The 16,607-nt window shown below is 45.0% G+C and overlaps 1 protein-coding gene across 1 annotated transcript in view; it reads right to left on the reverse strand.

The window, feature by feature from the left end:
* CFAP47 (cilia and flagella associated protein 47) overlaps positions 1-16,607 on the reverse strand; it is a 1,094,449-nt gene that overhangs the window by 793,406 nt on the left and 284,436 nt on the right. Inside the window, 1 exon segment of the mRNA XM_075333814.1 lies at positions 8,009-8,146. Within this exon segment, the coding sequence (XP_075189929.1) occupies positions 8,009-8,146 (138 nt within the window).

Here is a 16,607-nt window from a genome sequence, read left to right on the forward strand (position 1 = left end):
AACCGGTCCTGACGGTTCCAGAACCCCGAACGGACTGTCCGCTATCTTCTCAGTTCCTACTGTCTCCGATCCCTGGATCCGTGTTGTGACCGACCTCCCCGTTCCGCTGGTTTCGGACCCTGCCTGACATCATCTCGGCCTCCGAACCTGCGCTCCGTCACCCGGACTACCTTCAGAGACTCCGTGGTCCCAGGGACTTCTACACCCACTTCTCTGAACGGACTGTCCTGCTACCCATATTGCTTCGGCTACCGGGCACCTTGCCCTCGGTGGGGTGCTCAGTCCAGTGGATCCACCTCCTGGGCCTACCCGTCATCCTGGTCCTAACAAGTGCAGACCCTTCATGTGAGGAGTGTGGGTGCAATGAATCTGCACTCACTCTCCCCGGGTCCACAGCAGCAGAGTCCATGTCGTAATGGTTGCTACCAAAGCTGCAATGCCCTGCTCATGAGGTAAGGGCATGCCTAATCAGGAGAACTATTCTACATTTCCAAATATTGGTATTTGCTGATATTATTGCTATTCCACCTACTATATATTGGGGATAGGATCTTGGAGATGGAATACCCCTTTAAGTCCAGTTATCCAGCTGAATGAATACTTAACAACAGAGCTCGCTATTTAGATGTGTTTTCTTGTGGCGTATAATGGACTCTCATGTTTGGTAGTCATTCAGCAGGGCAACTATAAAAGCAAATCCCTCCATTTGGAAATGTAGTATAGCTCTCCTGATCAATTATGTTCCTTACCTCATGAGCAGGGCATTGCAGTAACAATAATAATTTTTTCATTTATATAGCGTTATTAATTCCATAGCGCTGTATGTTTTTGGAGTGTGGGAGGAAACCGGAGGAAACCCACGCAAACACGGGGAGAACATACAAACTCCTTGCAGATGGTGTCCTTGGTGAGAATTGAACCCAGGACCTCAGCGCTGCAAGACTGCAGTGCTAACCACTGAGCCACCGTGTCACCCATTTAGCTTACAGATGCATAACCACCACTCACTGTGTCTGAACACAGGAAGCTGAGCTGAGAGCCGCTCTGTGCATGCGGCAGCGTCTATTGTGAAGGAGAGGGCCGCGGGGGATCAACGCTGCACAGGTACCGTGGGACACCGGGGAACACCGGTGGGGTAATAGGGGGTGACCTGGCAGGGCCTGGGGAGGAGTTTTCTGTCGCATGTGTCATGGCACATGCGACAGAAATCAGAGGAGTAGGGTGAATGCGGCCGGCGCGCTGCTGTGCGCGCGGCCATCTTGGATTTCTGGGAGGGCATCAGGGGGGGCACTTTGGCGACACCGGGGGACCGGAGGAGACCGGGGAGGAGATTTATCATGTTTGTTCATGCCAGATGGGAGATAAATAATTTTGTACCGGCGCTGTCATTTACTGTAACGTGATCATCGGTGTACGGTGTAAACCTGTGATCACGTGAGCGGAGACCGGAAAAACCGTCCTGAATCATGATCTCCAGGGTCTCAGCTAGCCCTGAAACCCCGGAGATTTTCTGATGCTGGGGGGCGCTATTCACTTATTTCTGCCTGCTGTTTATAAACGGCAGATCAGAATAAGGCTACATTAACATGACCAATCCATTTTTGCGGTCTGCAAAAAACAGTCCGTTTTTTTTCACGGGTGTATCCGTGTGGCATCCGTTTCCGTTCCGTAGACGGTCCGTATGTCATCTGTTTGTCATCCGTGTGCCTTCCGTTTTTTTTGTGTACTGCAAAAAAACTGAAGGAGGGTAAATGCATACATTTACCCAGGATCCATAGCTTCATCCTACATGAGGCGGTCACATGTTCACTCCAGTGCCATTTTCTACTGCTTTTCACAGCGTAGAGCGCTCTGGTGATTTTCTTGTGCTTGTGCACTTCATATCAGTCTTTTCTGTCATTATAATGGCAGAAAGACACATAATGTCCCACTCTCCTGCATTTTGTAATTTTGCACCCTTTGGTGCCTTTCATGTGGCACTAAGGGGTGCTTAGCTTTGTATTTAGCCAAAAAAATGAAAAAAAAAAAATAACGTAGGGTTCCCCCTAGTTTTGTAGCCAGCTAGGGTAAGACAGACGGCTGCAGCCTGCAGACCACAGCTGGCAACCTCACCTTGGCTGGTAATCCAAAACTGAGGGCACCCCACGCTGTTATTTTAAATTAAATAAATAGTTAAAAAAAAAAACACGTAGGGGTCCCCCCAAAATTGGATCACCAGCCAAGGTAAAGCAGACAGCTGGGGTCTGATATTCTCAGACTAGGGAGGTCCATGGTTATTGGACTCTCCCCAGCCTAAAAATAGCAGGCCGCAGCCGCCCCAGAAGTGGCGCATCCATTAGATGCGCCAATCCTGGTGCTTCGCCCCAGCTCATCCCGCGCCCTGGTGCGGTGGCAAACGGGGTAATATATGGGGTTAATACCAGATGTGTAATGTCACCTGGCATCAAGCCCTGGGGTTGGTGAGGTCAGGCGTCTATCAGATACCCGACATCACCAACCCAGTCAGTAATAAAAAAAAATAGACGACAAACACATTTTTATTTGAAAAAACACTCCCCAAAACATTCCCTCTTTAACCAATTTATTAGAAAGAAAAATAAATCCAGGTCTGGTGTAATCCAAGGGGTTGCCATGACGATCCACACTGTCCCAGTCAATGAAGAGCAGAATGTTCCCCATTGGCTGGGAGAGCAATGCAGTGACCTGAGCTAACATCAATGGGTCAGCCCAGGTCACTGCAGGGCATGACAAGTGCTGCTGTCAGCGAGGTACGTTACCTGCGCTGATCTCCAGCACACTGACAGCACCTGTCACTGAGTTCAATGACCGCCGCCTTCACAGCCAAGTATCGCGAGAGGCCCGTGACGTCACCGCTAGTCAGTCTCGGGTCGGAAGCGAGAGAAGGTGATGTGACAAGCGGCGGCCATGGAGGACAGTGGCAGCGCTGAGGTCAGGATGGCAGGACTTCATCACCGCAGGTAAGCCGAGCGGGACCATGTGTGCAGAGTGTGTGTGCAGAGTTTGTGTGTGTGTGTGTGTGTGTGTGTGTGTACGTGTGTGGGCTTCCTGCACGTAACTAGGATAAACATCGGGTTACTAACCAAAGCGCTTTGGTTGGATACCCGATGTTTATCTTGGTTACCAGCTTGTGGCAGGCTGCCAGCGATGGCTCCTGCACACTGTAGCTGTAAAAAGCCCTGCTTTTTGCTGCTAGAACCGTTCTCGAACGTATCTAGAACTATCGAATTTTAGCAAAAAAGCTCGAGTTCTAGTTCAATCTAGAACAGCCCCAAAATCACTTGAACCGCGAACTGGAGAACCGCGAACCGCGCTCAACTCTACCCAGGAGGACCACACTGCTAGCACAGACATAAAAAAAGCTAGACTGCAGTTTGCCAAAATGTGCATGAGTAAGCCAAAATCCTTCTCGGAAAGCATATTGAAGCATATTGTAGATAGATGAGACCAAGATAGAATTTTTTGGTAAAGCACATCATTCTACTGTTTACTAAAAATGGAGTAAGTATATATTAAACAAGGTAGAATGAACTATAGAGGAACCTAAAAAGCTAATTAACATACACAAAATTCCAATACAATTATCAATTTTAACAGATATTATAACTATTAAAATGGAATGAGGCCTACAAAGAAAAGAACACAGTACCTACAGTCAAATATTGTGGAGGTTCAAAGATGTTTTGAGGTTGTTTTGCTGCTTCTGACACTGGGTGCCCTGACTGTGTGCATGCATCATGAAATCTGGAGATTACTGAAGGATTTTGGGTAACTATGTATTCCCCAGGGTCAGAGAGCTGGGTTTGCATCGTAGGTCATGGGTCTTACAGCAAGACAATGACCCCAAACATGCTTCAAGAGGCACCCAGGAATGGATGGAAACAAAGCAGTGGAAAGTTTTGAAATGACAGCAATGAGTCCAGATCTAAATCCCATTGAACTCCTGTGAAGAGATCTTAAAATTGCTGTTGGTAGAAGCAATCCTTCAAATATGAGACCTGAGGCAGTTTGCAAAAGAAAAGTGGTCCACAATTCCAGGTGAGATGTGTAAGAAGCTTGTTGATGGTTATAGCAAGCGATTGATTGCAGTTATTTATTCCAAAAGGTGTTCAACCAAATATTAAGTTGAGAGTGCCATCAATATTGTCTAGCCCATTTTGGGGGTTTTGTGTGAAATTATGCCCAATTTACCTCTGTTTTTTTATGTTGTTCCCCTAAACATAAAGGAAATTAACATGTGTATGACAAAACGCATAATTGCAATAATTTTCATGGAGAAATACTTCATTTACTGAAACAATATCAAGGGTGACAACATTTTCAGCCATGACTTTATTGGTATCTGTAGCATAAAGAGCAATGCATGCGTGACAGTATGCAATACTGAAATATATAAATTGTATGTTTAAAATGACATAGTGTATATTATCTCTTTATGGACCCGATGAATTATCTATATTACTATCTTACATGACTGAAAACATTTGGTGGATGGTCTGAAAAGGGAATCAAAATAACACCAGGCGGCAGCATGCAAGTATGTGAACGTAATAACTGCACACAGGATCTAACACAGAAATGTAATATTTAATCATGGGATAATTAAATTAAATTATGTGGGAATATTTATTGATATATTTAACACAGATGAGCAATTTGATTCACCATTTCCTGGTCATGGTCCTCATTGGCATCTGTTCTTCATTTCTGCGCAACGCTTCTTGGGTGGCTCTGGCACTTACTAGACTGCACAATATAATTCCAGGGCCTATTAGGTGGCAGAGGTGCCCAGGATGCCAGACACAGAAGTGTCTTGTCAACATGATAATGTCGCGGGCGGAGGAGGGGACGCTGCGCTCACCCACTGCTCGGGTCCGGCTACTGCTGCTGCTGCTGCTCGGTGGTGGCTCGAGCGGTGGGCCGGATCCTGGGGACTCGAGCGGCATTCCTCGCCCGTGAGTGAAAGGGGGTGGTTTGGGTTAAGGGATATTGTCCGTGACGCCACCCACGGTTGTGGTGAGATTGGTGACACCACCGCTGCTCTGGACGGGGATCCCGGGAGCGATGACAGGGAGCAGCTTGGATGTTAGTTCTCCCCTCCGTGGGTAGGGGGTTGGTTGTCCCAGGGCCCGATGAGGGGTTTAGGGATGGCAGGCGGGTTATGGGGCCTGGTGAGGTGCAGGGTCGCGGGGGCAGCGCTGTGCCGCACGGCACGGTGGTACTCACTCAGCCAATGACGAATACAAAGTCTCCGGTAAAACAAACGGCTGGATGGACGGGTCCCACAGATGGCTGCAGTGTTTCTCCTCCCGGCAGGTTGATGGTGACTGCCTTTCCCTGCACCTGTGTTGTGTTACGGTTCCAATGGCTTCCCACCGGTAACCCGCTCCCCTGCTTGGATGGATGCTGAGGGAGCCCCTTTTGCCCGCAGGCTCTGGCCCTGGGAACTGTAGCCTTGGCGGTGACTGTGTTTCCCTCTACGGTTTGAGTGGTTGCCTTCAATCGGGTCTTGACTGCTGGGAAACCCCGGAGGTTCCCTTCGCTAACGGATTCGACAAATTTGACGGTGACACCTAGCCTTGTCGGGGTCCGTAAGCCCTGCCGGATGGTGCTGGCTTCTCTTTACTCTCCAATCCGGTACCGCCGGGCCACCGCCCGTGCACGGTCCATACGGTTTGCTCCAATTAGCCTCTCCTGCAGACGGTCACCACCGTCTGCCAACCTTGCTGTTCCGTCCGGGCCACACACCTGGACTGCCTTCAGACTGCTCCTCTACCACTTCACTCCAAAACTAATCTGAACTCCTTCCTTTTCCCGCCTCCAGGACTGTGAACTCCTCGGTAGGCGGGACTAACCGCCTGACCCACCCCCTGGTGTGGACATCAGCCCCTGGAGGAAGGCAACAAGGATTTTGTGTTTGGCTGCGGTGTGCCTAACCGGGGTGTGGGGTGTGTTGGTGTAGTTCTGTGACGACCTGGCTTGTCCAGGGCGCCACAATAATGCTATACCACATCTTGATTGTGCTAATGTGAGCAGCCCAGGATACCAACTACCATGTAGGAAAGGACAGGACTGGACAACGAACCAGGGCAGCATGAATCGAATTGTTCATCTCCATTATTTAGATATTTATTTTAACTTTTTTTTTTTTTTTAAATCATTGAAAGATGTTAGATATTGTTTTAATATTGCAAAGGTCAGGGCTTTCTATGTACTACAGCTCAGTAGTACATAATGTAGTACATCACTGACTAGGAATACATTCCCCTACAGTATAAGACAACGTGAGCACTAATACTAATGTGATAGAGTTAGAGGATAAACAGAAGGATTTTCCTGCCTTACACCTTGATAATTCCTGTGTTGAACAATATGTTGTAGAGCCATAGTTAAGCACTGGTTTTGTTTATTCTGGATTTGTTCCTGTTCATCAGTCTGACAACAGATAATCCTCTACATAGAAATACATGTGACTGTGAAGCTGTAAATTCTGAAGATAAGTGACAGAGAAACCTCTGTGGATTCCATAAGTAGACGACTCATGATAATGACAAGCGGGTCTGTCAATTCTAAAAAAAATGTCCGTAGATAACCACATAAATATGTGGTCAACATTACTGTTTTACTACTTGTTAATTTAGTTTTGACTACTCATTTTTTGACTGCCTGGATGTTATAAACAGTACTTGAAGGGTAAAGTTCCTTCAAGGAGTTGTCCATTACTGGACAACTACAAGTCATTCTTAATAGTTCCGAAATGCCAAAGAAAATTAAAAACTTTATACCTTGACATTGTTAATGTCACATAGCACACTGCCAAAATTAGAGCAACATCTCTACTCCAGAACATAAATGTTTTTATGTTTTGTTTTGGTTTTTTTTTGTTTTGTGTGGAGGAATTAACAAGGGGTTTTCCAGTAATGACTAAACCTTATAAATGTGGTATCGGTGGGACCAGGTCCATATTAGAATATGAAATAGTCTGGATCTCAGAAAAGTAATAAAAGAGTATTGTTCCCTTATAAAAGACAAAAAAAGTGCTGGTTACTTCAATCTTATTGCTGTGTTTTATTAAGATTGCTTGCTCGGCAGTTTAGGTACACAATTTGAAGGGGGAAGAGGTTATAAATGTGTTTATCCTAGTTAGCCTCCATGGACTCTATTGTATTCAGGTCTGCAGTAGGATTCATTGTCCTGCATCTGTGGGACCCGTGGGGTTGTGAGTCTATGGTTCCCCTCTACAGAGGGCCCCACTGATACACAATCCTGCAGACTGGTTGGAGACTGGCTCCTTCATACTTGGAGTCACATGAAAAAAAAGTCTAAAATGTCTAAGGGGGTGGGTGTGATGAGCACGTCTGCCCATCCAGGGAGCTGATCCCAGGAAAGGGAAAACAATAAGCCACATGTTTGGTCAGTGAGTTGGTGGTGTGACATGGAAAGGTAAGATCTGTTGCTGCTTACAGGTCCTGGTGCTCATGAATAGACTATAGAGATTGGAGCTGGAGACACGTGCCACGGTCATGATATTTGCCAATAGGATTTGAGGAACTATCCTAAGGACTATTGATGATATCCATAATCTGAATTTGAGGAACTATCCTAAGGACTATTGTTGATATCTATCATCTGGATTTGAGGAACTATCCTAAGGTCTATTGTTGATATCCATCATCTGGAGGCGCATAAGGACTACTGTAAATAAAAATTCTTGCATCGTTAACCTTCCTAGGTTCTTAATACAACTGATGACCTCAGATCTTCACAAACACCATAGAAAAATGTGTAACTGTGGAATCAGTTTTCATTTCAGTTTCCCTCCATTGTTTATGTAGCACACTGCAGGAACAAAAAGACGGATGGCTTGATAAATGGAAAGAGACCTGCGACGTTGGATCAATTTGTCATATAATGCAGTTAGTATCTACTTTACATATTTATATACGGTACTGTAAATATGAATTGTCACAATTATCACTGAGTTTCTCACCTTGTATATCTGTAACAATATGTCTGTCCATACACGTTTACTCACACACTGAAAAGCGCTATTATTTATGCGAAGCAAATTGATATCCATAGGATCTGTGGTCTTCTTGTTTAGCGTCTGAAGATTTTGAATCTGAAGCTGAGAAAATAGAAATAACAGTGACAAAATTGGTCTACATTTATTAAAAATAGCATATTTGCACCAAAACTCTAGTGTACTCAAATCAAGTCCACCACTCCCCTGCTTTACACTTATCCTCCAGCATCTTTACCTTTTTCCAGCGTCGCTCTGGTAAAGCAATGCCATCTTGTGCCCGTAAATTCTGACAGACCGGAAGTCAGAAGCTGCATCACAAGCTCTCAGTGCAAGTCTATGAGAGCTAGAATGAGACTCTCATAGATTTGCATTGAGTTGTGACCTCCAGCACACTTCATTAAACATTGGCAGGTCAGAAAGTGCCCGAGACTGACCGGAGTAATGCTCATAACAGATGAAGATGCTGGAAGGTTAATATAAGACAGGTGGCAGGGGACTTAAATTAAGGCAGCATTAAATGGGTGAAATTTTTAAAAAGTGTGTTTCTTTAATGATATATTTGGAGCAAACTATGCCAGTGTAAGTTTTTTAGCAAGGTAGAACATTTCCATTCTAAAGGGTGCTTTACACGCTGCAACATCGCTAGCGATTGCTAGCGATGTCGAGCGCGATAGCACCTGCCCCCGTCATTCGTGCGACATTTGGTGCTCGCTGCCGTAGCGAACATTATCGTTTTGACAGCATCACATGTACATACCTTGTCAGCGACGTCGCTGTGACCGTCGAACAATCCCTCCCTCAAGGGGGAAGTGCGTTCTGCGTCATAGCGACGTCACTGCGGCGTCACTAAGCGGCCGGCCAATAGAAGTGGAGGGGCAGAGATGAGTGGAACATAACATACCGCCCACCTCCTTCCTTCCTCATTGCCGGTGGAAGCAGGTAAGGAGATGTTCGTCGTTCCTGCGGTGTCACACATAGCGATGTGTGATGCCACAAGAACGACGAACAACATCATACCTGTGGCAGCAGCGATATTAAGGAAAGGAGTGGCGTGTCAACGATCACCGTTTTTGAACGATTTTGCGATCGTTGATTGTCGCTTCTTGGTGTCACACGCTGCGATGTCGCTACCGGCGCCGGATGTGCATCACTAATGACGTGAGCCCAATGATATATCGGTAGCGATTTCGCAGCGTGTAAAGCACCCTTTAGGCCTGAGTCCAACACCTTTTTTAATACAGTTATAACTTGTCTAGAATGTGATATTATTTCTGATTGTCAGTAGACATACAATCTTAAAATCGGTCATACCAAGCCCTTTTTCTTGTCATTTTCAGTTTTGGAGAAGGTACTAAAAACTGAAATGGAGTAAAAAATTCATATGTTTGTCTTTGGCATATACTACAACGAAATGTTGCAGTTTGCCCTAAAATGTTGGTGATTTTGCAATGATAAATGTTCTTGATTGAGTCTGAATTTTACTGTGTGTTCTGTGGGTCATACTACTGTATGTTAATTTATATTATTGTACGTTATTGTGATTACATGTAGGTGACAGCCGCTACAACTAGTGGGATGGAATGCTAATGTCAGAGGTGTAAATGGCCATTAAGACATCTGGAATGAGTGGTTGAGGCTATTATCAGCTTGTGTAAACATCCCGACAATCACCAAACAAATGAGAAAAACACTAGTTTGCCAGGAGATCCAACAGTTCTTCCAGGTATTAAAATCATCGTTTAAAGCACATCATCCTCTGTAAACAGGAAATGTGCGGCCAATAACCATAATATTTTATGCAAAGGATTTTATATTTTATGTAATATTTTATGCAAAAGAGCCTAAGCAGTTTCGGGATTGCTGATTTTTGTTTACTGCCCCATACAAAAAAATAAAAGGAAAAGTGATCAAAAAGTGTTATGTACCTAAAATGGTACAATTGGAGACTGCAGCTTGCTCCACAAAAAATGTCCTCACACATCTCTGTCAACAGGAAAATGTAAAAGTCACGAGTCTCAGAAAATGGTGACTGAAATTCTATTTTTTTTTATCTTAGCAAAAATAGTAAAAAGTAAAGAAAATTAACAAATTTGTTATTGTCATTATCGTATTTCCATTATACTAGAATTTTTTAAAATTTTATCTCACAGAATTATTATTATTATTTATTATTATAGCGCCATTTATTCCATGGCGCTTTACAAGTGAAAGGGTATACGTACAACAATCATTAACAGTACATAACAGACTGGTACAGGAGGAGAGAGGACCCTGCCCGCGAGGGCTCACAGTCTACAGGATGATAAAAAGTGATCAAAAGTCATTTGTGCCCCAAAATGGGATCAATGAAAACTACATCTTGCCACATCAAAAATTAAGCTCATTGAAAGAAAAAATGTCAACAACCAAAAGCAAAATTTCTATTTCTTCCCATAAAGAGTTAATGAAAGTCAGGTATCAGGTTGTATGTACCAAATAAGATACCACTGATAAATCATAACCCAGAAAAAAAAAATATAATAAAATTATGGCTCCTCAAATGTGACAATGAAAAAGCAAAAAAAAAATGTAGATAATAAGATCAAATTACTTTGGGGTCCTTAAGAGATATTAATGTCTTATCATATCACATGGTGTAGCACAGACAATCAGGGTGGACTATCATAGCAAGTATAAGATGAGGGATGGATAAATAACACTATTTTAGGATTTTACAGGCTAGGGATAGGAAGGCAAAGGGCATGGCACAATCATTCCATATATCGATAGAAAAAGGCCTAAATCTGATTGTGGTCCACTAGTGCAGTGCTGAAGCACATTAAAGACATGGTTCATTACTCTGCAGTACTGACCACATCCCTGAAAAACGGATGGGAGAGGCTTCTTCTAAATACCTTGATCAGCAAATTCTGCCTGTGAGCGGCGCTATTGCAGTCTGATCATCCCCATGCAGTGACTCCCAGGGCTCTGTGACCTCTGGGATCCGGGATCCGGTGATGTCAGGTCAACTTCCAGTTGACCTGAAATCACTGTAGCATTCCCCAGTCTTCCTGAGTAACTGTCCTGTGGATGGCATTTCACCGCTCGTCACAACCCAGCGTCACAGCCCAGCATCTCCATGCTTGCGGTGCTCTGCAGTGAAGCAGAGCACACACGAGATGCTGGGCTGTGATGTTGGGCTGCGATCAGCGGTGAAATAGCGCCCACAGCCCAGTCACTCAGGAAGACTGGGGCCAGCCAGAGTGATGTCAGGTCAACTTGAAGTTGATGTGATATCACTGGATCCCAGAGGTCACAGAGCCCAGGGGTCATTGCATAGGGAAGAGCGGATAGCAATAGAGCCACTCACAGGCAGAATTTGCTTATCAAAGTATTTAGAAAAAAACTCTCCCATCAGTTTTACAGGGATGTGGTCACTACTGCAGAGTAATGAACCAGCCGTTTAAGAATGGGAGTGAAAGTCTCAGTGTCTGAATAATAATCCAATGATTCAAGTGATATAGGGAGGTGCTGTTGCTCCATAGTCACTCAGTGTGACTGTGAATTGATCTGTGATATACTGCAGTAATCTCACCTTCATAACAACATTTTTTTTATTCTTCACACACTGAAAACAAGGAGGGCAGTTTATTGCTCCTCTGTCCTAACTTTTCTGCTAAAGACAAATCCTGAAACAAAGTCTTGTGCTTCCTGCATTCGTACATTGTGAGATGGGTCAGGATATTTTTTTACATTAAAGAAAAATAACCATTTACAAAAATTTTACATGCAACCTCATACAGTGTGTGTATGATTACTGTAAAAAAATATTTTTGCACACGTACTTCTTGTATTAGTCTGATATTAGACCTGTTCATGACAAAAAAACACAACTGTTGGCTACCATTTCTTTTTCCCTAGCCAAGTAGAAGAGGTTTATTACAGTCCTAGGATACCTCAAAGTGTTATACACGTTTTTTCCAGACAATTAGGCTAGAGCCACACTGGCGTATGACTCACACAAGTGCAATGGTAAAAAATCTTGCATTGCACTCGGAGTCATTTAAGACAATACAGCTGCTCACATCTGTGAGTTTTTACTCAGCCCTAATAGAATTGAAGAAAAATCGCAAATACTGCGACTGTCTTCTAGTCTAGCATCACTCGCACCCATGCAAGTCTATCGGTGCGAGTGAAACATCACACTGCACTCGGATGTCATCCAAGTGCAGTGCAATATATGCACAGGCTGACAATGGAGGAGATGGAGAGATGAATCCCTCCCTCTCCTCCACAGCTGTGATCCAATCAAAAGATTGAATCAAAGTTGCATGACACTGAGCATGCGCTCGCAGTAGAGCGGGAGCTAAGGGTCAATAGCATACTGCATCGGATAGCATACTCTAGTGTGACTCCAGCCTTAGAGGTTTTCCGTAGTTGAAATTTTATGCAAATTTAATTTGAGGGGTGGGGGGAATAAAAAAGTTGGCAAATATAAATTTCAAATGATTTCCTAATTTCTACATCACATCTAGGGATGAGCGACCATGCTCGCCGCTACTTGGTGCTCGCCCGAGCATATCAGTGCTCGGTATACTCGGCGAGCTCAGAGTACCTGCGAGATGCTCGGGCAGATGCTCGGCATTTTGGCAGTATTTACAGAGTCAGCCCACATGCAGGGATTGGCAGTCACACACTGTAATGCCACAGCCATGTTGATTGTGGCATTACAGTGATTGGCTGGCCGCACAGCGTCATCAGCTCTACATGACACCTGATGGCGCTGTGCTCGGCATTGTGATCCACAGTCAGCTAGTGTAGGGGGAGGTGCTGCTGCGCTAGGGACAGATTTAGTGTGTAGGTAGTGTAGGTACTAGGAGACGTAACGTCCCCGCTGCTATAGTAACCTACCAAGCGGGTCACTATAGCATCGGTGATCTCTGATCACCTGATTGGCCGGGGCCGCCATGCACTGGACTCCTGCAGGAGCCACAGGAGTTAACTCCCTGTTTACCGGCGCCGCTATTCAGCGGCTTATGCAGGAGCCACTGAATAGCGGCGCCGGGAATCAGCTGATCAGAGATCACCGTTGCTGTAGTAACCCGCTCAGTAGATTACTATGGCAACAGTGGCACTGCCTACCAACCCGCCGCAGCCTCTGCTCGATTACACAGCGCAGGGAGGAGCAGTGTTCTTCCTCCCTGTGCTGTGTGATATAGCAGAGCTGCATGGGTCGAAGAAAACAGTAGCCCAGGATAGTGGAGGGGTGAGAGGGAGTAATAAAGATGGAGTCCCTAAGTGTGTCTGTGTATTTATTTATAATAAATTATTTTTTTCCTTGTGGTGTCTTTTTGTTAACCCTTTATTGGAGTTTCTTAATGGCCGGGTCAAATTTGGCCTGACATTAAGAATCTCAGGCTTAATACCAGCTGGTAAAATAAAGGTTGTATTAACCCCATATTACCCAACGTGCCACCCGGCACCAGGGCCACTGGAAGAGTTGGATACAGCGCCAGAAGATGGCGCTTCTATGAAAGCGCCATTTTCTGGGGCAGCTGCAGACTTCAATTCGCAGCAGGGCGGGGCCCAAAAAGCTTGGGTCAACCTGCGTTGCGGATTCCAATCCCCAGCTGCCTAGCTGTACCTGGCTGGATACAAAAATTGGGCAAAGACCACATCATTTTTTTTTTAATTATTTCATGAAATTCATGAAATAATTAAAAACATTGCTTCCCTATATTTTGGTTTCTAGCTGGGTACAAATAGGCAGCTGGGGGTTGGGGGCAGCCCGTACCTGCCTGTTGTACTTGGCTAGCATACAAAAATATGGCGAAGCCCACGTCATTTTTTTTTTTTTTAGTTTTTTGGAAAAAGAAAATTAAAAAAGGGCTTCCCTGGATTTTCCATTGCCAGTGAAGATAACACTAAGCAGTGGGGGTTAGCAGCCAGTAGCTACTTGGATTACCCCTAGCTAGCAATAGAAAATGCAGCAGTAGCCCATGCATTTTTTTTTTTACCCCTAACCCTTGGGTTAGGGTTATGTGTTTGGGTTTTTTCTTTTATTTTTTAATGATTTAAAAAAAAAAAAAAAAATCGACATAGGCTTTGCCATATTTTTGTATGCCAGCTAGGTACAGCAGGCATGTACGAGCTGCCCCCAACCCCCAGCTGCCTATTTGTACCCAGCTGGGAACCAAAAATATAGGGAAGCCCTTTTTTTTAATTATTTCATGAATTTCATGAAATAATTAAAAAAAACGATGTGAGCTTTGCCCAATTTATGTGTTCAGCCAGGTACAACTAGGCAGCTGGGGATTGGAATCTTCAGCGCAGGTTGGTCCAACCTTTCTGGGCCCCCCCCTGCTGCGAATTGCAGTCCGCAGCCGCCCTAGAAAATGGCGTGTTCATAGAAGCGCCATCTTCTGGCGTTGTATCCAACTCTTCTAGTGGCCCTGGTGCTGGGTGGCTCAATGGGTAATAATGGGGCTAGGGCCAGGTGTGTATTATCAGTTGGCCTCAAGTCCGAAATTCATGGTGTTACACCAATATTAGGCATGGCCACTATGAATTTCTGGTAAAGATAAAAAAAAACACAACACAGAGAAAAATATTTTTATTAGAAATAAAACACAACACAATAGTGACTCCATCTTTATTGAACAAAGAACCCCCCCTCCACCGTAGTCCTGGGTCAAGGGTCCCGCGATGTCCAATCCGAACCCAATACCATATGATTGGTTTACCGGAAGGCAAAGCAATCAGATGTATCAGGTTCAAGGACCTGAATCACATGACACATAAGCTTATTGTTTAAAAGCCGTTTACACAATCAGCTGATGCATTAGTAGAAAACAAAAACTATACACCTCTGTGCAGACTCCGATCCGATTGTTCCAGGACCCGCCGGTAATCAGCTGATGTGGTCACCTGACAGCATCAGCTGATCATTTAAACCGGCTGGGCGGTAAAAAGCCGGCCTCACCTCTGGACTTATACGATCAGCTGATGCTGTCAAGGTGACCACATCAGCTGATTACTGGCAGGTCCTGGAGCCGATCGGACGTGTCCCGGGAGTCTGCAGAGAGGTGAATATGAAATTATTTTTTTTTCTACTGATCACTTTTGATTTAGCTTAGTAGCGAATGTACAGGCAGAGAGAAGCTTCCTTACATACGCTACTAAGCGAAAGTGCATGTCACACATGTCACACGGGGGAGGAGGAACACAGGATTCTTCCTCCCCCTAATACTCAGACAACATTGCTCACAGCAGTGACCTGGAAGTCAGAAATGCTTACAGGGGTCTTCCCCATGCTGCTCTCTTGTCATTTGAGCACTGTTATACATTTGTAACATTTTTGAGCTTTTTCCAGACTGCCGGGGCTGCTGCCTGGAAAAATGCTCCGGTATCCCATAGGCTAACATTGCAAATCAAAAAAGTCCGTGGAGCCTCTGTTAGGAGTCTCAACACAGAAACCAGCCAGATATCCCTCCGGGAAGGACCCAGGGGTGGCTCTTTTTAGGAGACCACCATAACCACCATATTAAGTGGCCCTTTTAGTCAATATCCAACTTTTTGACAAGTTTGAAGATATGACAAGGGAAGTACCAAGGCCAGGTATCCATCCACAGACAGCTGTTTCAGGGTATTGCCCCTTATCAGTGTGGAATAGGACTCTGGCCAGGTGGGAGCAATGCCTAGTAGACCAACAAGACAAAACAATGACTGATCTCGAGGAGGCCAGCCAGAGAAAACACTGCCGGCAGCCAGCGAGGGCGCTAAGACAAAACAATCACTGATCTCGAGGAGACCAGCCAGAGAAAACACTGCCGGCAGCCAGCGAGGGCGCGAGACAAAACAATCACTGATCTCGAGGAGACCAGCCAGAGAAAACACTGACGGCAGCAAGCGAAGGCGCTCTCGCTGGCTGCCGGCAGTGTTTTCTCTGGCTGGTCTCCTCGAGATCAGTAATTGTTTTGTCTTGATAGGCTAACATTGGGCTCGGTGCTCGGGTTGAGCATCCGAGCATTTCAAAATGCTGGACCCGAGCATCGAGCACCCTAGCATTTTACCGCTCGCTCATCTCTAATCACATCATATAATGATACACAGATTTATCATGGATTCCGACTGTCAATGAGCCCATCTATGCAGTTCCAAATATATATTATATAAGAGAACATCTGATAATGGTGAAGTAATGATATTTAATAAATACGCATTGTGTCATACTAATGAAATATAATTGGCTCAGTGAAAAATATTGGACTATTTTGAACAAAGTACATAACAAAGTACAGATTAGTTGCAGACGCCAATCCTAAAGGGTGCTTTACACGCTGCGACATCGCTAGCAATTGCGATGTCATGAGCGATAGCACCCGCCCCCGTCGTTCTTGCGACATGTGGTGATCACTGCTGTGGAGAACAATATCGCTACGACAGCGTCACACACACATACCTGTTAAGCGACGTCGCTGTTGCTGCCGAACAATCCCTCCTTCAAGGGGGAGGTGCGTTCGGCGTCACAGCGACATCACAGCGGCGTCACAAAATGGCCGCCCAATAGAAGAGGAGGGGAGGA

The sequence above is a fragment of the Anomaloglossus baeobatrachus genome, chromosome 2 (genome assembly GCF_048569485.1).
Source record: "Anomaloglossus baeobatrachus isolate aAnoBae1 chromosome 2, aAnoBae1.hap1, whole genome shotgun sequence".
NCBI lineage: Eukaryota > Metazoa > Chordata > Amphibia > Anura > Aromobatidae > Anomaloglossus > Anomaloglossus baeobatrachus.